Below are 24,320 nucleotides of genomic sequence, written 5' to 3'. Positions count from 1 at the left end.
ACATCCAACAGTAGAGTGACAAAGGACAATGATTTCTACCAAGGAGTGACTCGAGAGGAAGGGGATGCTTTAATTGTTCATGATTTAGAGAGGAAAGAAAAGTGGGGTATGTAGGGGAGGCATAACATTTTGAATAATTGGTGAGGTTACTGAGTGCAGAGGATCGTCTTAATGGACAGGGAGATCATAGGCTGGCCAAGACACAGACACGCAATATTGGTCCCCAGTGCACTGTCCTTGAGGGGTTGAATCATTTAGCACATTGACATAGCACGGGTCCGCCGGCAGAGAACTGACCGCTGGTGTAAGGCTGGTAGTCATCAGTGGAGCACCGAGGCACCCAGGGCTCTGTCTGTATGTTAAGCTTTAAAGACACACTCAAACAATCTCAAGCATCTGTGTACGTACTACGCACACAGGCGTGGTGACAAATAACTGTGTGTGTGCGCACACACACACACACACACACACACACACACACACACACACACACACACACACACACACACACACACACACACACACACACACACACACACACACACACACACACACACACACACACACACTCTAATAACACCCCCTTTGAGATTAAATATATTAAGGAGAAGAAAAGGAAGGCCAATGACCACACCAGGCAACCTGTACACACTCCTCTCCTACTCCTATCCCTAATTCCCTTGTTTAAAAAAAAAAAAAGTTAGTCTGCAGGAAAAAGCAAATGAAACGCCTACATAATTTCATTTTTAAAGAGCTAGTGAACTTGAGCAAAACATTTTTTTTTAAATGCTCAAGAGCTCTAGGAAGGGGACGGGGCGTGTTTCGACCAGCGGCTACTTGTTTTTTCTGTCCAGTCTTTGTGTAGATAGCGAGATAGTCAGCAACGTTGTATATCATGCCCCTGTCACCGTGGCGGTATACCGAGAAGCCTGACCCTCACTTGGACGCGGGCATTTCGAGACGGCGCTCGACACATCATGGCGATTTAGTATAGGTGTCTGGGAGGCCAAACCCCCTCTCGGACATAAAAATCAACAGCTTTTCATAACAAGCTCCACAGATCCGCATTCTCATACACACAAACACACACACACACACACACACAGTGGCCTAATAAAAAAAAAAAACGGTCAGAGAGGCTAAACACTTTCTCGGTCCGTCCCATCCCAGGTAGAGCTCCAACCAGCCACTAACATCTGGTCGCCATCGTCCCTTCGGCGAGGAGTTTACTTCAAGGCCCCTCGGCGTCACGAAACGACCGTTACCCGCCTTTTAGTGTTTGAGAGGAACATAGGCTTTACACTCGTTTTCTCTAAAATACGGGCTTATTTTAGCAACAGTGAGCAAATGGCATGTATTAATTTGTTCCCGAGTCCCGACCATTTAAGAAATACAGTCAGGTCCATAAATATTGGGACATCAGCACAATTCTAATCTTTTTGGCTCTATACACCACCACAATGGATTTGAAATGAAAGAAACAAGATGTGCTTTAACTGCAGACTTTCAGCTTTAATTTGAGGGTATTTACATCCAAATCAGGTCAACGGTGTAGGAATTACATCAGTTTGTATATGTGCCTCCCACTTTTGAAGGGACCAAAGTAATGGGACAATTGGCTGCTCAGCTGTTCCATGGCTTGGTGTGTGTTATTCCCTCATTATCCGATTTACAAGGAGCAGAAAAAAGGTCTAGAGTTCATTTCAAGTGTGCTATTTGCATTTGGAATCTGTTGCCGTCAACTCTCAATATGAGATCCAAAGAGCTGTCACTATCAGTGAAGCAAGCCATCATTAGGCTGAAAAATCAAAACAAACCCATCAGAGGGATAGCAAAAACCTTAGGTGTGGCTAAATCAACTGTTCGGAACATTCTTAAAAAAAAGAACGCACCGATGAGCTCAACAACACCAAAAGACCACGGAAAACAACTGTGGTGGATGACCGAAGAATTCTTTCCCTGGTGAAGAAAACACCCTTCACAACAGTTGGCCAGATCAAGAACACTCTCCAGGAGGTAGGTGTCTGTGTGTCAAAGTCAACAATCCAGAGAAGACTTCGCCAGAGTGAATACAGAGGGTTCACCACAAAACGTAAACCATTGGTGAGCCTCAAAAACAGGAAGGCCAGATTAGTTTGCCAAACAACATCTTCATAGTTCTGGAAAGACATCCTATGGACAGATGAGACAAAGATCAACTTGTACCAGAGTGATGGGAAGAGAAGAGCATGGAGAAGGAAAGGAAATGCTCCTGATCCAAAGTATACCACCTCATCAGTGAAGCATTGTGGTGGTAGTGTCATGACGTGGGCATGTTTGGCTGCCAATGGAAATTGTTCCCTTGTATTTATTGATGATGTGACTGCTGACAAAAGCAGCAGGATGAATTCTGAAGTGTTTCGGGCAATATTATCTGCTCATATTCAGCCAAATGTTTCAGAACTCATTGATTGATTTGGATGTTAATATCCTCAGATTAAAGCTGAAAGTCTGTAGTTAAAGCACATCTTGTCCGTTTCATTTCAAATCCATTGTGATGGTGTATAGAGCCCAAAAGATTAGAATTGTGTCGAAGCATAAACGTATTTTGGAGTCACTGGGTCTTTAATAAAGCAATGTCAGTTCTACTCTGAATTTCCTCGGGATTACCTTCCCCAACCCTCTGAATATAATAAAAACAAATGATTAACAAGCCCTCCAGCCTCGTATGCAACAAAATAGTAACTAAAATACATCAAACCTAAAATTTACCCTTAAGTGCTTGTCTATCCTTTGAGAAAAGCTATGCATAACTCACACTCGACTGATGTTGCTTCACTGAATTTAAAAAGAAAACAACCACACATTGATGATGAAACTGTTGGTCACGTTTGACGAGGACACATTTAACAAGATGTGTCAGGTTGTGTCCTTTGTGGTCCAGGAGAGGAGAGGGGAGGGGAAGGGGTTTTGAGGCAGGAAACCCGGTCTGTTTTCCATCTCAATCTCCACACTTGCAGATACAACTTGTTTCTTCTCTTTGAAAAGGTCTTAGTCTAATCCGTATTCAGGTATGCCAGTGAACTGATCCAACAATCTAGGCGGTTTGTGTAGAGTGGTTTGGATAAGACATATTCTTAGCCAAGCATGTGGATGTGTAATGGCAACAGTGCTGACACAACCCCATCCATCTATACAGCTCTCTCATAATCATATACACTTCTCCCCAGGGTACCTCCCTAATAAATGTGTGTGAACTCACAAGGGTCCTCTCGGAACTCACATCCTCTTTCTGTCACCCTCCACCATCCCCAGCTTTAGCCAATAGGTCCTTCTTCCCCTTTAATCCCTCACGGAGGGTCCCCGGTGTCTGGGTCCCTCCTTCTTCCCCTTTAATCCCTCACGGGGGGGCCCAGGCCTGGCCGAGCGGGCCCCAGGGTCTGGGCCAAGAGGAAGGTCTGCACCACTTCTTGCGTCTGCTGCGGTGTGGTGTTGACATCCTCCAAGGCGTCGGCCACGGCAAACTGCCGGTCCCTCAGGCGGTTCCAGTTGGAGAGGATGTTGTGGTACTCAAACACCTTCTCGTAGTTGCCCACCGAGTTGTAGAGCTTGATGAGGCCACGGTAGTCGTACTCCAGGCCGCTGTAGCCCTCGCCAAACAGCTTCTTCCCTGCACAATGACATTTTGTTTTGCATTAAGAATCGTCATCCTGGGGCCAACGCAGGGTGTTGCTCATCATACAAAACTCATGTTTGTCCCATGAGGACACCTCTGTGAAAAGGGCCCATAGTGGAACCATTAGGAATTATAAAAATAACACTGTGTATTTAGTGCATCTAAGGAGTTTGTTGTAAAGGGCGTGCCATAAGTAATGTCGGTGACTGAGTGGTCACGAGTGGTCATGCCCCATGGATTGGGGCTATAAATGGCCTACCGATGGCAATGGAGCGCAGGTAGAGGCGCTCTGCGTCTTCGTACTGGTTCATGTCGTAGTTGTAGAGGGAGGCCAGGTGGCCCACAGACAGCGCCACCTCGTAGTCCTCCTGGCCCAGCAGCTGCTCCTTGATCTGAATGGCCTTGATGTGCATCTCCTCTGCCTCCTGTCCAGAGCCAAACACACGACACCGACATCAGCCCCGGAAATGGACCCGTGATCAATTGATCAATACACATGATCCATTCAACCCATCTGGAATGGATTTGCATCCACAGGACATGTACTGTTTGTACTTGTTTTTTTTTCAATACTCCCAGTGTATTCGAGCAGGACTATGCTACGTCAGCTCAGTGGAAAAAACAATGCTGACTGAACAGAATAACGTTGCTTTTAACTGACTCAGACCCCTATACACCATTTTCAAACTTGCGTTTACTGTGTATTCCGATATATGCGCATGCATCCCAACATTTCTCAAGACTTCGGTGCTAGGTTGGTTAACCATTTTGCTTTGCTAACATATTTTATTATTACTAATTACTATTTGGTTTTTGATGCCTCGAAGTTTGCATCCATATTCTTCAGTTTGATTAATGGGAAGTGGTTACTAATTAAAGCTACAGTTCCGCTAATGACGGAACAGTTCAGCAAGGTTGTATATCCACGCCCATACACTCCGATACACCCACGCACGCACACTGCATTGACCTTAAATTTCCTCATAGACTGATACAGGCGGCCCAGGTTGCCGTAGTGTTTTGCCGTCTGTACGTTAAACTCCCCAAACGCTTTCTTGGCAAGCTGCAGAGAGGAGAGGTGCAGGTCATGAGCCTCCTGTAGCAGACGTTCCTCCGTCTCTTTATTGTGGCAGTCGATGGCAATCTCTTCCAGGATCAGGGCTGTTTCAGGACAACGGAACAACAAGCTGGTCATGGCGTCAACAGTCATCTTTGAGACTGTCCAATATGTGAAATATCCCACACAAGCCTAGGGCATGCAGACTTAAAAAAGCATTTCTCTATTAAGCAGTACCAAGTTAACTATTCTTTGCTGAAATAATTATACTTTCGTATGTATTCAGTGAGAAGAAAAGTGACAATGGGAACAAGGGAAATAACAAAACAATAGCCACAATAAAAATGACAAAATAACAATAATAACCACAAGAGAAGTGACAAAATAACAACAATAACCACTAGCATCACCAACAATCTAACCTTGAGAACAGCACCATCTCTTGTGCATCATTGGTTATTGCACATTAACAATATTTTTGACGTTAAACGTACAAACATGATATGCCGGATGCTGTCTTTACAGTGGCACAACTTCCTGAATGTGTTCACGGTCTCGGCATACCTTTGACCCTCTTGGAAGAGGCCAGTAACAGATGGTCCTCAGGCAGAATATGAGTTATGATGTCTATGGCACGTTCAGCATGGAATCTGTCGGAAGAAATGTTCATTTTTAAATGGTGCAAATATAAAATAATTTATATATTTCTTTCCTTTGAAAAACTTTACAGGGGAGCAAATGGACTTTTCCTCAATATATATCCTGGAACTGGATTAGGATTGTATAAATCTCAATAGGAATCCTAGACACATTGAAAATCTTCTTGACATACAAAGCAATGCAGGATTTCCAAAGACCTCCATTTTCAGATGCATCCAAAACAAACGAATACTTAATATAATATCACTGCAGGAACTAGGAACCTTTGAAGAACTAGGTACGTTTTAACCGCCGGAACCAGGGTCCAAATAGATTTTTGAGGTCATGATTTTACCCCCAGAATTGTCTCTGCTGGTTTGGGTAAGAACATCCAAAGTTACAGGAACCTTGGTCGTGGGGCTGGCAGCGCGGAAAATCTGATTGACCAAGTACTGGAAGCTTTTTATTTCAGCCATTTTAACATCTGCAGCCACTGAGACTGTTTTGTTCACTTCAACTAGCAGTAAATCACACAGTCCTCTTACTGCATCCATAGTGGTTGACTACATTCATTTAATAACCGCTATCGGTTTAACGTGTTGATCATTCATCTTGATAGCGGTCGGCACCACAAGCCAATGTTTACCGCCGGACGTGAATTTACATTTGTGCAGTTGTATTGCAACAGTTTAGTTGTTGATACCATCTTCTTCCGAAACAGTGGTAGTCTACTTTTATCGAACAGGGAAACAACCTAAAAAATTAACTTCTCCCAAACATGGATGCATTAAAGAATGCACTCCCAATTATCTTAATAGCCCTCATCCCCGCACTTCCATTCCCTACACTAATTTACTATTGGATTAAAATTAAACTCCATTATCGAATCCTCATATTCATAGCATATTTTGAAGTTTTTTGAAGCGTCTTTGAGTATTTAGAAAAGCGCTATAAAAAAACGGATCAATTATTATTATTATTATTATTAAGTTCAGAGAATTAGCTTGTTTTGACTGGCTTTATGAGATCTCACTGCAATTCTTATTGGTAACACAAAGTATTTCACACATTAACATGTCCTTTATTCGTTATGTGTCTGATGTTAAAGTACCTTAATTTGCCTAACCTTCGCAGCTATTTAGACTGTGGTGAAAACGCAGACAATAAGGGGCTGAAGGAACGTTTGGTCCCTTGATATGTAGCTCCTGGGACTAAAAGTTCAGGGTCATTTAGGTAGAAAAGCGAAATAAGAAATGGGGTCCCTTGTAGTCATGTAGCTATGTAGCTCCTTTTAGTCCCAGGAGCTACATATCAACGGACCAAACGTTCCTTCAGCCCCTTATTGTCTGCGTTTTCACCACAGTCCTGGGCATTGACCACAAGGGACCCCATTTCTTATTGAACTAGCCACCAAAGCAGCTATTACTACTACTACTACTCACAGAGCATTATCAAATTTCCCAGAGCTGTACTGGTGCACATAGGAGGAGTAGGCAAGGTCCTCGTGGGCTGTGGCAACGTGGATGTTTTTTCCTCCAAACACGGACTGTCGAATGTCGAGCGCCGTCTGTACATAGGGGGTGGACATGGTGAGTGGAAGATAGGGGACAAGCGCTAGAGCAATAGAACCCTGAAGTGATCAAGGTAAATCTGATCAAGTAAACACCACTGTTATGCATACCTGATAAATGGCAACAGATTGGCATATGTTGTCTACATTTAGTAAGTAAAACCCGTAATCCAACAGAGTGTCGGAGTACTTGGGATGCTTGTGTCCAAAATGTTCTCTGCAAAAACAAAGCAAAAGTAAATTGGGGTCAGATAGACAGATAAAGTAATTTACATTCATTACTGGTGATACCACACGTTACCTTGCTAAAAACACTGCATGCTTAATCAGCTGCTCTGCTTTCCTAAACTCTCGCTTCACCACACAAGCCTAATGGAGACAAAAATTGGGATTTAATTTCACCAGTTGAGAATGTAAATTCATAAACGCACATGAACAACAAGAACGCATTGCACATGGGTAAGGAAGACTGCTTTAAATGCTGACCAATATTGTGATTTATTTTTTCAAAAATGTATTTTTTTTTATATAAGCTCTACATCAGGTGATTTCTTTACCTTGGATGCTTGTCTGAGAACATCCACCACTACTTTGACAGGCAGCCCTGGCGTTATCTCCTTCATTGCTTCTATACACCATCTATATGCCTAAAAGATAAAAGGCAAAGATTAGATTTTGTGCTGTTGCTATATACCTGTAGCAACAGGTTAATATAAACATACCTGCTATATACCCGTTGCTATCCACCACTAAACCATGAGGTATGACCCCTATCCCCCCCCACACAGAATATAATTTTTAAACGTATGTATTTGAGAATATGGAAGGTACCCTGTGCATGTATTTGTGTGCTTCCGGACATGATAATAAGAATAACATTGAATTATTTCATGCTTCATCTTTAAATAAAATAACCTAGACAATAAAACATTGTTAAAATAATACAATTTGATGTATTCATCAGCCGGTAGCCTTCTGAACAAAGGTATGTGCACATCTTTTATAACACAACCTACCTCATCGTAGTGGCTTTTGGCGAAGAGCAAGGCACAAAGCTCGCCGTACAGTGCTGCCTTGTTGGCCTGATGGCCATGTTTGGCTAGTTTGTCCATATAGGACTGGGCCAGCTTAAAGGTCTCTTCCCCAAGATGGTACTTGCAGTTGCCGTTGCGGACGTGGAGCAACCTGTTAGAAACAGGAGGAATGTGTAGAAGGCGCAGAAAAAGATGAGGGGTGTTGCAATATCTGCAGAATGTAATTCATCATGGTGATTCAAGTATTGGATACAGACCACAGAGAATGTTGAGCAAATTAAGCAAAGAAAGGCTTTTTTTGTTCGTTTCACATGCACGGCATGGTAAATTGAGAGTTTAGAAAAGAGCAGCTGATTAAGCATGTAGTGTTGTAGGAAGGTAACTTGTGATTCCATCACTATTTCGAATTTTGCTCATTAAGTGGCTGCTGCTTGCCTTTAGAACTTGCAGGTCAAATTAGTTAACCTCTTGCTTCATGTCTACAAACAATGATCCGTACAGATCACAAAGCTTTATTTTACACACAGACAAAGCAAGCGCTTGGCTATAATCTAAAGTAAAGAATCTGAGATGATTTTGGTTCCTCATTTAGAAGGACAGAGCAAATAATTGTAGAAAACAATGACTTGGATCCATACCTGACACAGCATTCCACCGCCCGATACCAGTGCAGCACCTCGTTGTGTAGGGTACACAGCTGCAGGCACGACAGAAAGACCTTTTCAGCATCTCCATACCAGCCTGCGTCAGATAAGAAGCCACCTAAAGGGCAAGAGCATTCAATCAGTTACAACATTTAAATGATGAAGCAGCATAGTGATTTAATTTCTACACTGAACAGGTTGAACCAGATTGGGCAAAGACTTAACGGTGTTTAACTAAGCAATATGAGCATCAATACTGATTGGGTAGCCACCATCTTTGGATATATTGTGATAACAACTGTTACCAACCAAATAAAAACATAATCAAAATGTATTAATCTTGAGGGGCAATTCCCTCTCAACCAATTTCTTGGATCTCCATTCCCGGGAAGGCGTGGCCAAAAACTGGAAAAGACTCGAGCTGCGTCCGTGCATTCCCTTGCAATATAAACTTAAGGTTTCCCAGCGACTTTTATGACAAAGAAGGCGTGTTGGAACGACCGTATTTGCAAGCACACACAGCTTTTGCATGTCACCAACCCAATATTACCACCAGACTAGGTGTGCTCTATTAAAACTATTTTGAAATAGAAAGATATCCATGCCATAATTATGTTTGGCCTTATGTTTGCCCTTTTCTACCGAGCAGAGATTACTTGACCAGCAACACATTGCTAAGCTCTGGGATGACTGCATGTCTCTAATATCCAGTAGACAAATCAGATATTTTGTTAGACTTATTATAGTCAATATACTCCTGCTATAATTCACCTCAGAAGATCCTTTATTTCAAGGGATGTTACAATTAAAGTGAAGCAGAAACAGTTAATCAAGGAATTGTTACCTAACACAAAGCCAAACTGAATGGCTTTTTCCTTGACGTGGGCATCAGACTCTGCAATGTAAGAACAGCGGCGACTAAAGGAGCTGGCCAGAACCGAGGCCACCCTCACACCGTGGTCCATCAAGGCCTGGAAACAGTGGTGCAGGAGGTGTCTGGAAGAATGATTAGGTAATGACAGGTTATAAAATATAATACATAATGTCCAGTTAAAACAGTAGATATTGATCAAAGAACCATAACAATTATTAAAAAGACTGCTGAAGTTTTCAACTCCCTTAATCAATCACAATTGCTCTCCCATTCAAAAAAGGTCAAACGGCTATTGGGAGTTTTGGAACATATTGGTGCGAAACATCATGAATCATAGTGGAGCATATGTATATTCTTGTTCATGATTATTCATCAATCCAAGTTAAAAACAAACACCTCATTATATAATGAAACGGTCCATCTCCCATTAAATCTCTTTGCTATAATGCAAGAGAACAAATACCTTATTGCCCTTTAGCATTTTACTCTTGACTCTAGACTGCATTTGATCAAGAGGTGGATATTCCAAGTATGACTAGCATTCATATCCTTACTCTGACTTACCTTTTGTCTGAGGCCCGCAGAACTTTGGCAAAGACCTCCAGCTCACAGAACTCCCCTCCCAGCTGGCATAGCCGGCCCTGCTGGTAAAGCTGAAAGAAAGAAAGAAAGAAATTACGAACAAACACGTCACCATGCAAATTCCAGTCCCCCACCAAAAACAGTTGGAAATACCATAACTGATGATGACTGATAGTAATAATTATATTTTACTCTTGAATTGTATGGTGTTGTAAGCTGTCTTTGAGTACCTTGAAAAGTGCTGAATAAATAAAAGGAATTAATTATTATATTTGCTTCAAATTTATGGAAATAAATCAATACCTGAACAAACAGAATAGAAACAAGTGTAGTAACACTAGCACCCATACCACATCTGCATTCTCAAAGTGGACAGGGCTAGACAGAAGAATGTAGTTAGGCTGGGTTCTCCCTATAGGTTTAGTAATCATGTGCTACATACACGTTTACTCATGGCTATAGCCCTATCCATATTGGAGTTTAGCAATGTATGGGTTTCATATGAACTTCAGATAGCAGAGTAATAACTAACATTTCTGCTTGCTTGGTGTAGGGATATATCTGAATGCTGGGATGAATTATGAGTCAAGGAAATTACTAGTCCATGTTATTGACTTATACCCGTTCATTAGCTGTCTAATATATTTTAGCTAATCTGTTCCCTGATCGCTGCTAGTGCTAGATAAGATTATTTAAAAAGGTAAAGTTACTTAATGGTGAAACGCCTGGTCATGTATGGAGATACATAAAATATGCACAGAATATTTTACGACCACCTATCCATTCCAACAGTAGCATACTGACAATTAAAAAATGAGTGTGCTTTAAAAGGCATTAGTATCACTCACACACTGTTAATTACAATTGTGTTATCTTGACAAAATACATTGATCTTTTTTTCCTTACAAGGAATACAAATAAATATCAAAAGATCGTTGCTGTCAACGTCATCACTAAATAATTGCGCCCGTGGTCTACTGAAAATAAGAGTATCTGCAAAATCTTCTGCCCAAAACCATGACAGGAATTCGAACAAGAATTGTATTATTGTTGAATTTGGTTGGCATAATCAGAACCAATACAATAAGTTAAACCTACCAATGTACGTGTTTTCAGAATGGATTCTACTCTCAAATCATGCTTGGTATCATCAATATTTAAATAATAACATACATAATACAACATGATGTTGACAAGGTTGCAAACAAATTCGAAGATAATGATGACATACCAGTATTTTGTACAGAAAAAAAAAAAAAGGCCTACATCAATTATCATGAGTATATTTACGGTCAGTGTTTATATTAATTAAACTATTAGACCACGAAAGAGCAGCAATGACAAAAGAGTTTTTCATTAAATCCCCTTACCCCCTCAAACATAAGATGGTAGCGTGGCCAAATGTACTCGATTTGTTAACCGATTCTCACAAAACAAATAAATCGTTTGTGTGGCTTTAAGGGACCGTTTTTGGGAACCGACTTCATTTCTGTCAACCGACTCATAATAATTCAATGCGCGTCGTTTCAATTGTAAAAGAATAAGATGTAAAAAACGAAACAACATGCTAAAAGCCTACGCCATATCATCCAGTCCATCGTTAAGTATTTAAGAATAAAGGACGATTTTAGATCAATTTGTAGATATGAAATAAAGTAAAGTTAGTATTCTCGATACATCAAAACGTTACAGCCCTAAAGCCCCACAAGTACTCAAGTTTAAAAGACAGTTTGTATGTGACCAAGATGAGAAACGTTTAGCAAGAAAAAGAAAACACATTAATTGACCTGGTAAATTGTCTGTAACAACCCAACGTTAGTTCTGAATGGATGAGAAAGATGCATTTGTGATTAGCTTGAATCTGTGTTCTCAGCCTGGCGGTCTAACCTTTAAAAACGAGTGTGTCTTTATGCGTTGTGGCGGATGACAAACCCATCTCTGACCTGGCCGACCCAACACATCCCTTTACAGGCGAGGTATCTGACCTGGCAGACCCAACATATGCCCCTAAAGAGGAGGTCTCTGACCTGGTAGACCCAACAGATCCCCTTAGAGAGGAGGTCTCTGACCTGGTAGACCCAGCAGATCCCCTTAAAGAGGAGGTCTCTGACCTGGTAGACCCAACAGATCCCCTTAAAGAGGAGGTCTCTGACCTGGTAGACCTAACGTCCCTTTAAAGACGAGGTCTTTGACCTGGCAGACCTAACAGATCCCATGCAGACCTAACAGAAACATTTAAAGACCTGACAGATCCCCTGCAGACCTGACCGCTCGCTTTAAAGAAGAGGTCTCCCTCGACAACTTTGTCGTTAGCATGTCGCTACACACCTAGCTGCCAGTTAAAGCCAAGCCAAATCGTACTCAGGGTGGACGCCTTGACAGTGACGTTTGACACCCAGGTTGACGGATCCTACCTTATAGTAGACATCAAACTGTATGTTTTCTGGAAGAGAGCGTATGTCTCTTCTCGATCGCCCGTAGTTATCGACCACGGCCGAGATAGCGGTGTTGTACAGTGTCTCCGGGATCCACTCGAGCTCCACCGCAGCCATGTTGTTTTCCTCTTTCCACCGAGCACCACCTCAGCCTTCCCCAAACTCTCACTACGTTGTTCGCTACCTGGCTGCTATCAAAGCAATCCCCCCGGGACTCCTCGTACAACCGTGGTGGGCTTTCGATCGAGAAGCATGAGCACTGTCACTGAATTACAAAGGAAATCCCGTGGATGCTGTCGATTTTACATGTTTCTCCCCTTCATGGCCGATGTGTCGTCCGCCCGATCTGACGCTCCGCGACGCCGACGGGATGACGTGCACCCATATGATGCAGCCATACTTTAAAGGTCCCATGAAATGCTATTTTATGTATTCTTTAATATAGATATTAGTGGGCAACTAACACAGTATTCAAAGACGTTCCCGAAATTCAGCCGTGGTGCAGAGTTACAGCCACTCCGAGCCAGTCGCACATTGAGCTTCCCCCAAATGCGCTGTTTTGGTGACTGTAGCTATAATGCAAATGAGGAGGAGCGAGGCGGGTCAAGCAGGAGGGTGGGGGTGTGGCCCTGAGCAGCTTCTGTAAATATTCTAGAACACACGGGAGACCTGGAGCTCTATATCTAAATATTATCAGAGAGGCTGTTTTGCGCGCGCAGAGGTTATTTGCGCTCGCGCAGAGATCATTTTCGCGCTCGCAGTTAATATCTACGCGTGGGGAATAATATAATACGCCCGAATGCATCTTTTATCACATTAGTGAATTATGGCACTAATGTGTCGCCATACGTCTCTGGTTCTTCCACTTTCAAATCAATCTGTAGTAGACTGAACCGCGCGCTGCCTGCTGCCCGCTGCCGGGCGATGGTGCCTCGCGGCAACCGGCGGCATGTCGCAGTTCATGTAGCCTACTTCAGCGAGTCAAAGCCAAAGATCCTTTCCCCCAATTCCTTCTCAACCATGGCTCAGATAACCCTCATGACAGTCTCGTTGTGGAAATACAAGAGACGTCAAAGAACCGACAAGAAACACTTGCGTTACAGTGTGTGTATTCACACACACACACACACACACACACACACACACACACACACACACACACACACACACACACACACACACACACACACACACACACACACACACACACACACACACACACACACACACACACACGTGGTGCTCGCATGGTCGTGTCTCATTGGCGGGCCAACGTCTCTGGGCGGGCCAGGCAGAGTAAGGGGAGAAGCTTAATGCTTTATGACGTCCTAAATAAAGACATTCCAAATCAGCGCGCTTGAGCCTCCGTTTTTTCAAAGGCGAGCAGAACAGCTAGTGCTCGTTTTACACCAAACGCAAGTTTTAGCCACTGGGGGACCATAGGCAGGCTAGGGGAACTCATATTTATGTTAGAAAACCTCATAAAGTGAGATTTTCATGTCATGGGACCTTTAAAAATAGAGGAACGTTTCCTGTTGTAAATCGATGTAATTAATGAATTCCAAGTGGTGATTTCATTAGATTTCGGAGACCCGAAGAAGCAGCAAAATAATTTATTGTTGCTATTCCTCAGTCCTCTTTCTTTTGTTGTCTTTTGTTGTCTTCAACCAAAGAATCGTTTCCTCGTGTGGCACTGCATTAAGATATAAGTGGGATAAAAAATATATTTGTGGCTGTTTCGTCTTGCTTTATTTATATGTGCAGGTTATTACCATAAAATGGTCCCATACATCTCCTGTTTCTATTGTTATATTTACGCCGCCAGGGGGCGGAAGAGAGTCGGTTGGGGTTTCTTCAATAGAGTGGCGAAGTCACGCCTCTTCCGGTAGGGCTCATGGGACCTATGAGATCGAAAAATATGAATGGGTGTCAATGGAGAGAAAATTATTATTTTCTGGTCCCAGTCTTTATATGCCCTGGATTACACATATGTTGTTTGTGGATTTAAATGATAATTTTTCATGCAAAGAAAACTAAAAATGTTCCTGAAGAAGTTTGATAATTTTAGGTTTTATGTGAGGCCGCTTTGTGAACTACAGCTCTTCGCTGCTCTAGACGCATATGATATACGTCACCACACCCGCCCTTGGAACTCGGCACAGAGATGGCGATCTCTCTGCCCCACTTCACCGCTTTTTCCAAGGGGAGGATAAAAGCATCGAAAGAGGTGAAAACCATTATAAGTCGGGGCACGTGCAGAGTTTCAGTTATGCCGATGGGAAGATTGTCGGTCTTCTCCACGCCAGTCGCAGGGAGCGTGACGTCACATACGAGCCGTGTAGTCTTTCTCGTTGTGTTTTCTCTACAGCCTTTATCTGAACAATTGCACAATAAACGGTCGAACTCTTTGCATGAAAAATTATCCTTTAAATCCACAAACAACATATGTGTAATCCAGGGCATATAAAGACCGGGACCAGAAAATAATTATTTTCTCTCCATTGACACCCATTCATATTTTTCGATCTCATAGGTCCCATGAGCCCTACCGGAAGGGGCGTGACTTCGCCACTCTATAGAGTCAAAGAGGGTCGGTCGGTGTTTACATCTTATTTTCTCCTACCACCAGGGGGCGATAGAGAGTCCGTCGGTGTTTAGATCTTATTTTCTCTCGTCGCCAGGGGGCGTCGGTCGGTCGGTCGGTGTTTAGATCTTATACATTTTCAACGTACTCGAAGAAGGAGACGCCTCTGACGTCAACACGCCCGGGCATGCCTACTAAGCTCGAACATAAACAAAGGCTGGACGCTAACGGCGCAAAATAACTCAACTTATCCATCTTTGTATCATCATTTATGGTTTCGGCGGCATAAATACAGAGTCTATTTTATTTTAGCGATGGAAACAGCATTATTGATGCGAGTCAGTGTCTTCACCGACCAAGGAGGCAGAAAATACATGGAGGATGTCACCGAGGTCGTAGTGGAGCCCGAGCCTGGGGAGGAGGTGTCGAGGACGGGGGAAAAATACGAAAGTGGGACCACCGGCAGTTATGTGGTCGATGGGGCACACTCACCCAGGACCACGGAGGCAGATATCTACCCACGTATTGAAGCTACGTCTATACAAGTGATAGAAAACGAGCAGGTCGAAACACGTCCGTCTACAGACCAGACACCGGCTGATGCCGGGGACTGTGCGCCTCGCTCGGTCGCCTTCTTCGCCGTTTTCGATGGTCACGGTGGCCGAGAGGCAGCACAGTTCGCCCGAGACAATTTGTGGGAGTTCATAAAGAAACAACGGGGTTTTTGGTCTAAGTGTGAAGAAGAGGTTTGTTGTGCCATACGGAAGGGATTCGTCGCCTGTCACCATGCCATGTGGAAAAAGCTGCGTGAGTACCCGACGGTTCACCCATGATTTCTAACCGACTCGATTTTGCATTTGTGTACAGTTTGCTGTCAGATTATGTAGTCCAGGTTCAGCCAGGTAGACACTGAACATCCCCGATTGCATACTAGTGTACCAGTATGCCCTTGTGGGCAGCGCAGAAACGTATCCCAACAGAAGGTCTGGTGGTTCTCTCACCTGATCAGATAATTTCTCCTAGTTGCTTAAAGGTTTTATTGCCACGTTTACATACATGTAAAAATATATATTCAGATATACAGCACAAGTAAAGTATATCATTGGCAAAAATCGAACGACACTTCGTGCATTGCTGCGCCCAGGCCTAAAAGTAAACATACAGTATTTCCAATTCTTTGACCAGCTGTCATGATCGCTTCAAATAATCCTACATGCCCCGGCATGCTATGTCATTCAAGTTGCAATATAGACGTTTCCTTTATAATTAATACTGGCAATTAGTAGCCCATTCTCAGCACTTATACCCACATTAGTCTTTTCTTCTTACAATTCTTTAATTTGGTAACTGGGCTAACTACGTAGTAGGCATCTTACAATTTTTCACAGCCCCTATCATAGAATGCGCACATATGTGTTGTTGTCACTTTGGCTTTATTTTTTACTTTGGGACCGTAGGCCCAAACCGCAATTTTGCAAATTACATGAACACATATTATTGTTACATGTAATTCTGGTTCTCACAACATAGTTAAATATTATATTAATAATGACATAGTTATAATAATAACAATGTGATACAGCTTGCATATAGCTTACTATTTGGAATGTAAATATGACTTATTTGCTAATACAAATTGTCTTATTAAATGAAGTATGGGGGTCAATTGTTTGTGTTAGAAGTGCACTCTTTGGTCAATTTCTCCAGGTGTCCAGAGAACAGTAAACAGACTGTTGATTAAAGGGTGTATTTATTTTACCTCTTTGTCTCATGATAGCTGAATGGCCAAAGACGCTCACAGGGCTCCCCAGTACATCTGGAACCACGGCCAGTGTTGTTGTGATCCGGGGCAACCGTATGTATGTTGCCCATGTTGGGGACTCGGCCGTGGTCCTGGGGGTACAAGACGACTCCAGCGATCAGTTCATCAAAGCAGTAGAAGTCACACAGGATCATAAGCCCGAACTTCCCCGGGAGAGGGAGCGGATCGAAGGGCTAGGCGGGAGGTAGGTTGCAGGCCTTCTGGAGATGATGGGATTTTTTGTTTTTCATAGTATATTGAGTTGTTCATTGTAAAAAAAATGGATACTTAAATTAATGAATTAAAATGACATTGACTGGTACAACTAGACAGTTATTTAAATCTCCTAAACATTGATTATTGACGTTACCCAAGACTCTTCTGGCTATTGTAGATGAAACTGTGATGACACCAATCTATCTACTAAACACGCACACGCACACGCACACACACACACACACACATACACACACTGAGGACAAGTACATTTTTGACTCTGCCATCCCAGCAACCCTGATGATAAGGGAGTAAGGGCAAGAGTCTCACAATAGCAGATCAAACCGTTATCTGGCTAAGTAGATAACATTGATGTCATTTTCTCCAGTGTGTCTTCTGGTGATAACTCGGTACTGTCCTCAAGCCCATGCAGGTGGAGCTTATGGCGCGTTTCCACTGCAGGGTGCGGAACGGATCGGATCGCAAAGGTGCGGATCGGCTCGCGTTTCCACCGCCAAAAGTGGGCGTGACCCGGACTTAGCCGTACCCGTTTTGGCCTCGTTTTCAGGACTCCTCCGTTGGGGTACTGAAAATGAGACGAGACGCCTGAAAGGGTCCCGGGAAATTCTAGCTACACACCCCCTCCATTGATTGGTCGACAGAATCATCACTTCCGGTTGACGCGGGGATAAAAACAAACAAACAGTAGCCTCGAGGTATTATTCTTTACAACATGTCGCGTAAAACGCTTGCTTGGGCAAACAAGGAGGTGGAGACGTTCGTCTGCATTCTTGGGGAGGAAGACGTTGTTTACGATGTTTACGTAGCTGCCGCGGCGATCGACATCCGGCCTACCACAAAGGGTACTGTCGGCAGTGGAAACGCGACCTCGGAACTGAGCTGGGCTATACCGCCCCCTCCCTACCGCACCTTTGCGATCCGATCCGTTCCGCACCCTGCAGTGGAAACACGGCATTAATGACAAAAAAGCAGCTCTATTTGACTATCTGATCAGTCTCCTCAGCCTCACTAAACAAAGTCAGAACAAAAACAAAGTTCTCTAGAAGTAGGTGTGTGTGTGTGTGTGTGTGTGTGTGTGTGTGTGTGTGTGTGTGTGTGTGTGTGTGTGTGTGTGTGTGTGTGTGTGTGTGTGTGTGTGTGTGTGTGTGTGTGTGTGTGTGTGTGTGTCAGTGGAGGCTTCTCCATTGAGGAGGGGGAGGAAGATCCTCCTTAACATTGGTGAGAATAAAAAATGTAGATTGCCCAGACTACTGTAATGAATTAATGCCCTTAAATATGACTACTTTAATGCCTTTGAATATATAATGTTCGTTTCCCTGGGTAAAAGGACATTAGCACCCCCTATCGCCTTTTGACAATTACTTCAGGGAGGAAGGTCCTCCCTCAGCCTCCTTTGACTCCCATTCATTTCCCAGAAAGTACTGGCGGCCGGTGAATAACATGGGTTTCAATGGGAGAGAGGAGGAAAGTCCTCCTCTGAGTGGGTGTGACCTTACAGGCGTCCTATTCGCGCAAAAATCTAGTCGCGCTGCGCTATGAACCAATCAGCAGCATCCCTGGCTGGTGAGCAGTGTTGCCAGATTGGGCAGATTTCCCACCCAATTGGGCTACTTTTAACCGATTTAGGCTGGGAAAATGATCATTGGTCGGGAAATTTACCCAATCTGGCAACGCTGTTGATAACAAACAAACCCGCTCTGCCTGCATTGCCGCTCAGAGACGCGAAGCAGGTGAAATCATCTGAAGGATAACGAGATTCTAACATTTGCGAATAAAGTTAATAATGTTTAATTACACAAAGCATTCCATTCATTGAGTTACAGTGCTAAGTTAGCGACCAAAGAAAAAGGTAGACCACTTCGCAAAATCGAGATCACCAAAAGTAATGGCAACGACAGTGTTGTGGGTGCTACATGGTTTGTTAGGTACTCATGGCTTACTGGTAGCATTACTAGCAATCGATTGTATTGCTGGCCCTGTTTGCTAATGAATAATGGCAAATCTCCAACTGGGCTGTTTATGGTTTCCCTGATGTGAAAAATCTTGATAGGGCAACCAAACGCCACGACTAGTGTCAAGTTCACGTTGGTGCTGCTATGCGACTTTCCTTGCTAGGCACCATGCCTATAGATCAGGTTGAATCTAGAATAATGTTCTCGTTCTTTTACTAGTTTGCTACTCTGACCGTTCTGTTTGATATTGTGGAAAGGGTGAATGATTCAGAGCATGATGCATTTTAAATGGCATCACTTTTGGTCAGTCTTTTCTTAAAACAATTGTACCTGAAAATAAACCTAGCTGAATCAATACAACCAATGACTTCAGTCATTGAGGGCAAAACTAGGCCCAGATTTTTTTATTTACTTTTACAAATCAAGAGTCGGCCTTATTTGACTAATGGGCTTTGCATCCTTTCCTTCTGCCCTTGTAGTCCATTTCAAAGACATGCTGCCCACCAGCTTTCAAATTACAGTGATGCCACTGGTGGCTTTGTATCAAATGTATTCACATAACTATCCCTCCCTACTATTTTGCAATTCACCAAAACACCCTGAAACAACTTGAGTCTCACATTCTTATGCCACCATACACCAACAGTGCAAGCAGGCCAATGGCAACCAAGCGCGCGGTCCTTCCTCCCTCTCTTTAAAAACTACCAGCCGCCACTGGTATATATATATATATATATATATATATATATATATATATATATATATATATATAAGAATATATCTCCCCACATTTGTCCTTCCATGTTTGTCCACAATAAGCATATTGAAATACACTCTTTCTTCTCCATGTGTTCTTAAACCTAAACGCATCTCGCGTTTATCTTATTATTTTGCTGTTGATGATAGTGCACTGTAACATCCTGGACACATTCGGAATGAATGCGAAAATTGCAGGCAAAATTATTGTGCCTGCAAGATCCAGATGAACCAACCGAGGCCACAGTTTAATCGTTTGGCCTCTGTGTGGTCCATCCTCAGTGTCATAAAGAAGTCTGGAGTGAACCGGGTAGTGTGGAAGAGGCCCAGGCTGAGCCACAATGGTCCTGTCCGCAGGAGCACCGTCATCGACCAGATTCCCTTCTTGGCAGTGGCGAGGGCTCTAGGTAAGTAGAGGAAAGACACACAAAACATTGACCGTTCTGCGAAGAAGGTTGTCACCTGGAAGTCAAAAGGTCAACAGGTTGTTTGCAGATAACCACACACCAGTGGAGCGAACGTGAGATGGGGGGGGGGGGGGGGGGGGGGGGGGGGAGGAAGCGTTGGTATTACCATAGCATAGTGACTCAGATGTGTAGTGACTCAGGCCCACACTATAAAGTAATGTGCCTACAGTCTTCAAACGCTTTCTTTTGAGCTATATATCTGGTGCAGTTAAGTAATTTACTATATCCATTGACTTTAGAGCTAGTTAATCTGTAATATATGTAATATTTTTTTATACAATACCTATATATTCCATATGTTTTGTAATTGGATTCTAGTATCTTTCTCGCGCATTTGGTTGCACACTGTACACACGAACAGAGTACTGGTACTGTTTCTTGACAGTCTGCATAACTTCCTGCCCCCATCTGAAGTTTGCATGACATGGATGTGACTGTATACAACAACGTAGAATTTAACCAATGAAGTAATGTCTGTTTTTATATTGTCATAAAATCATGTTCAGGAACAGGCCAAGAACGCATACCTCTCTCGTGTCTCACAACAGGTGACCTCTGGAGCTATGACTTCTACAGTGGTGAATTTGTGGTGTCACCCGAGCCAGACACGTGTGTAGTGACCTTGGACCCTAAAAAGCATCGCTATATTATTCTGGGCAGTGATGGCCTCTGGAATATGGTGCCTCCCCAGGATGCAATCTCCATGTGCCAGGACAACGATGAGGCGATGGTATTAATACATATGTACTTTGAAAGCCAAATAGCATTGGACTTGTATCTGCATTGTACCATTGTGTCATGCTCTGCGCTTAAATTAATCTTGATTAATATGGCTTCAAACCAAAAAGCATGTACTTTTTTTTTAATACAAATTTGGTGGCCTCCTTCTCCCCGATAACAATGTCTCGCCATGGCAGGCTCCATGTGGTGTTTCCAGCGCCCGGCAGCTTGTGAGCCATGCCCTTCTGCGGTGGCGCCAGCGGATGCTCCGTGCAGACAACACCAGCGCCATTGTTATTGCCCTGCAGGAGCCAGGCAGCCCCCAGGACATGCTGCACCATGAGGAGGTGCTGCTGGATCTGGCCCGGGTGTCCCAGACCCCCCCAACCTCCATCTCTCGCTCGGACACACTGATCCTGAGGGTGAGAGGAAGGCAGACGTGCATAGGGTTTTGACTGATACCAATGTGTCCCACTTTTATATAGTATCTCTGATTGTTGCCTTTTCAATTGCTGGGAGTTTATAAATGTTTGGCAGCAGTGCTACTGCTGCCCCACTTAGGTACCAAAAAGGCACAATCCTATTTATGTCTTTGATTTACCCCACTGTGGTGTAAATCAAAGCCAAAGAATTGAATGGACCTTTTTAAGCACTTCACAAAAATACATTGGTAGTTATCCGTGATTAAAAAAAAACAATGTTTCCTCACCTTAGCAGCCGGTTCCCAAGTTGGACATGGCCCCTGACGTCTGCGAGCTGGTCCCAAGTCTGGAGCGTACTGATGGCCTGCTTGGAGGCAGCAGCAGCAGCCTTTTCAGCATCTTCTCATCCAACCCCTTCACCTCCAGCCCTACGTGTAATGAATCCAATGAACCACCATCGCAGTTGACCGACGAGGGTGAGGCCTTGAGGGAAAGTGCCGCCGGGCTGCCTGGCAGCAAACGGACCACCAACATGCAAGCTACGCCTGACCAGACCGCCAAAAAGGCACGACACAGGGAGGGGGGCAGGGCAGTGGAGGTCCAGGTCAGCACGGAGAAGGGCCCGAACAACTCATCCAGCATTGCCTGCTCGCTGCTCCAGCAGCACGGCAAAGCCACTGTGTGTGTGTGCTGAGGGGGACTTTTCCCTGCAGCCCTGCAAGGCCACACTGAGGAATACACTTCATATTCACTCAAACCAAGATGAAGTAAAGATGCTGCCTTCCCCACTCCACAACCTTTCTCTATTTTGTGTAAAGCGCAGTCTTGTTGACATCATTAGGGGATTTAACTTATGTATTACCATGTAGCACCTCTCCTTCACATATTTGACATTTTGGTGGACATCAAGTAAGAGGTTAAAGGGCTCTTTATGGTTCCACGTACACGCAACGCAAGGGGGTTACGGACCCCTTACGTCCTTGCGGACCCTCCTTGCTTCCACCCCAAGGGCCGGACGTGCGCCTCACAAAAATCGTAACTTTCCGTCGAGGCGACGCAGCAGCAAGAGCTGTGATTGGTCCGCTAACTAAAACCCGACGCAGAACCATAAACGTTCACGACTGCGTCGCAGCAACTGCATTGTCATTGCGTTGCGGGAACGTGGGACAATAAAAAGGCCTTAACTCTCTCGTAGACTTTGGTTCTCTTCGTTTGGTCAATAATAATATGAATGTCCAAACTGCCATTTTCTGGAAAAGTGCGCAATTTGAGTGTTTCTTTTATTTTTTAATGTTAATGGTTGGTCTTTTTATGCAATTATGCAAAATACTATGAGATATAATTATCTTCATGTAAATATTCTGTGATATGCTCATTTAAAACAAATGAATATATTTTTATACCTGGTTTTACTTTTACTGTTTCAAAACTTCACCATAAAGGACATACTTCTACAATGAACTTTGCATAACCCTTTGTGTGTGCGCTCGTATGTGCGTGTGTGTGCATATGTGCATGCGCAGTACAAGTATTTACCCATTTTACTTGTGAATACTGGATGACATTTTCGTGAACACAATAAGGTGCTGCTATAGTAAGAACCAGTAAGCTAACAAAAGTGTGAAATGATTTACACATGTTAAAAAATGCTTACAAATCGCTGTTGAGGGTGAATCGTTTTACTTTGTTTTGCTCCAAATTAAATGTTGGACAAGTTAACTGTTACATACACCCCACCAGAGGCTATTTATTTGAACTTTGACCACGCTTCAACCTGCAGAACTCCACATTCACTTAAAAAGCACAAGAGGCATGCGTTTGTGGCACCTGGATATATATTGATATTGTGTGAAATTCAATTGTTGTTCTGATCATTTGTATTTTTGCTTACAACTTAGTTACCCAAACAGCGTGGGTTCTAGTTTTGTTTGTCATTATGTTAGCTGTTTGTGTATTGATGTGTCGGTTTATTATTCTGTTCAGTTGTTGTACCTGGGATAAGCAAGGAAAAGCAAACAAAGTTTTAAGCGGATGGGACCAGTGATTTGTTCCTGTAGAATGCTGTCTTTTAAATAAGTGGAGTATTTATTTCTTAAAGTGTACAGAATCATGGCCTTACCGTCATCAGAAAATTCATTGATCTGATCGACATAGAATATCACAACTGATCATTTAATATTTGCTTTCGGCAGAGCAGAGATTAATGCCAAACACAATTGTCTTTCCTAATTCAGAAGATGATGTTAAGTGAGAGCTGTGGATTTTTGATACAACAAAGTGCAATTTTTATCAAGAAAATTTGTAGCATTGTTTGATTTAGCTGAAATCTTGACTTGAGGTATTAATGTGTTTATGACAGTCTCTGCTAGATAATTTTGCCTCGCTGTAGTATATCTTAATGATTTTAAGATAAGGTCTACTATTCTTTTTTTTCTGTAAAAAGTTGTTATATTTGGTTAAACCACTGCTTACCGTGGCAAATGCACCCCATACTCCAATAAGTGCATGTGTACAATTTAAATGTGAATATAATAAAATAATCTGTAAAGAAAATATTGAAATGATTCAATCTATGTATAATAATTGTATGTTTTGGCATATATATACAGCTACTCTCCAAGAGTAGCCGTTAGGAATCTTTGTTTTAATATGTGGTTTGGTGCATAATAAGAGATGCATCACAAATCAATTTTTTTAATTTTTTCCGGTAACTTGTTAAACAACAGAAATTTAACGATTCATAATATAGGTAGCTATATTTCCAGCATTGGGCTAACATCGTTATCCCTGGGAATGACCGGAGACTCGCTGCATATGAAGCATGTATAATAACAATAATAATTATATAATATATCATTCATTATGTAATAATATTAACACCGTGCACCATG

At 43.0% G+C, this 24,320-nt stretch overlaps 2 protein-coding genes across 3 annotated transcripts; one reads left to right on the top strand and one right to left on the bottom strand.

Annotated features, from left to right (window-relative positions):
• Positions 1 to 50: 50 nt before the first annotated feature.
• appbp2 (amyloid beta precursor protein (cytoplasmic tail) binding protein 2) lies at positions 51 to 13,045 on the bottom strand. The gene is made up of 13 exons (XM_060074723.1): positions 12,470 to 13,045; positions 10,038 to 10,126; positions 9,444 to 9,595; positions 8,594 to 8,717; positions 7,938 to 8,106; positions 7,479 to 7,568; positions 7,223 to 7,290; positions 7,033 to 7,138; positions 6,794 to 6,918; positions 5,277 to 5,362; positions 4,626 to 4,816; positions 3,915 to 4,080; positions 51 to 3,649 (listed from the first exon to the last, which is right to left on the bottom strand). The coding sequence occupies exons 1-13, from the start codon at positions 12,605 to 12,607 to the stop codon at positions 3,372 to 3,374; spliced, it is 1,782 nt and encodes a 593-aa protein (XP_059930706.1). The 5' UTR covers positions 12,608 to 13,045; the 3' UTR covers positions 51 to 3,371.
• Positions 13,046 to 15,219: 2,174 nt separating this feature from the next.
• On the top strand, positions 15,220 to 23,982 carry ppm1da (protein phosphatase, Mg2+/Mn2+ dependent, 1Da). Of its 2 annotated transcripts, none has more exons than XM_060074178.1 (6): positions 15,220 to 15,881; positions 16,852 to 17,080; positions 20,103 to 20,227; positions 20,836 to 21,017; positions 21,205 to 21,429; positions 21,725 to 23,982. In XM_060074178.1, exons 1-6 carry the CDS (start codon positions 15,389 to 15,391, stop codon positions 22,121 to 22,123), a joined length of 1,653 nt encoding a protein of 550 aa, XP_059930161.1. In that variant the 5' UTR covers positions 15,220 to 15,388; the 3' UTR covers positions 22,124 to 23,982. The 2 variants fall into 2 exon arrangements, with proteins under 2 accessions (XP_059930161.1, XP_059930160.1); XM_060074177.1 differs by having other exon boundaries at positions 21,722 to 23,982.
• Positions 23,983 to 24,320: the final 338 nt, after the last annotated feature.

The sequence above is a fragment of the Gadus macrocephalus genome, chromosome 16, assembly GCF_031168955.1.
Source record: "Gadus macrocephalus chromosome 16, ASM3116895v1".
NCBI lineage: Eukaryota > Metazoa > Chordata > Actinopteri > Gadiformes > Gadidae > Gadus > Gadus macrocephalus.
This window is presented reverse-complemented; position numbering and strand designations above follow the sequence as displayed.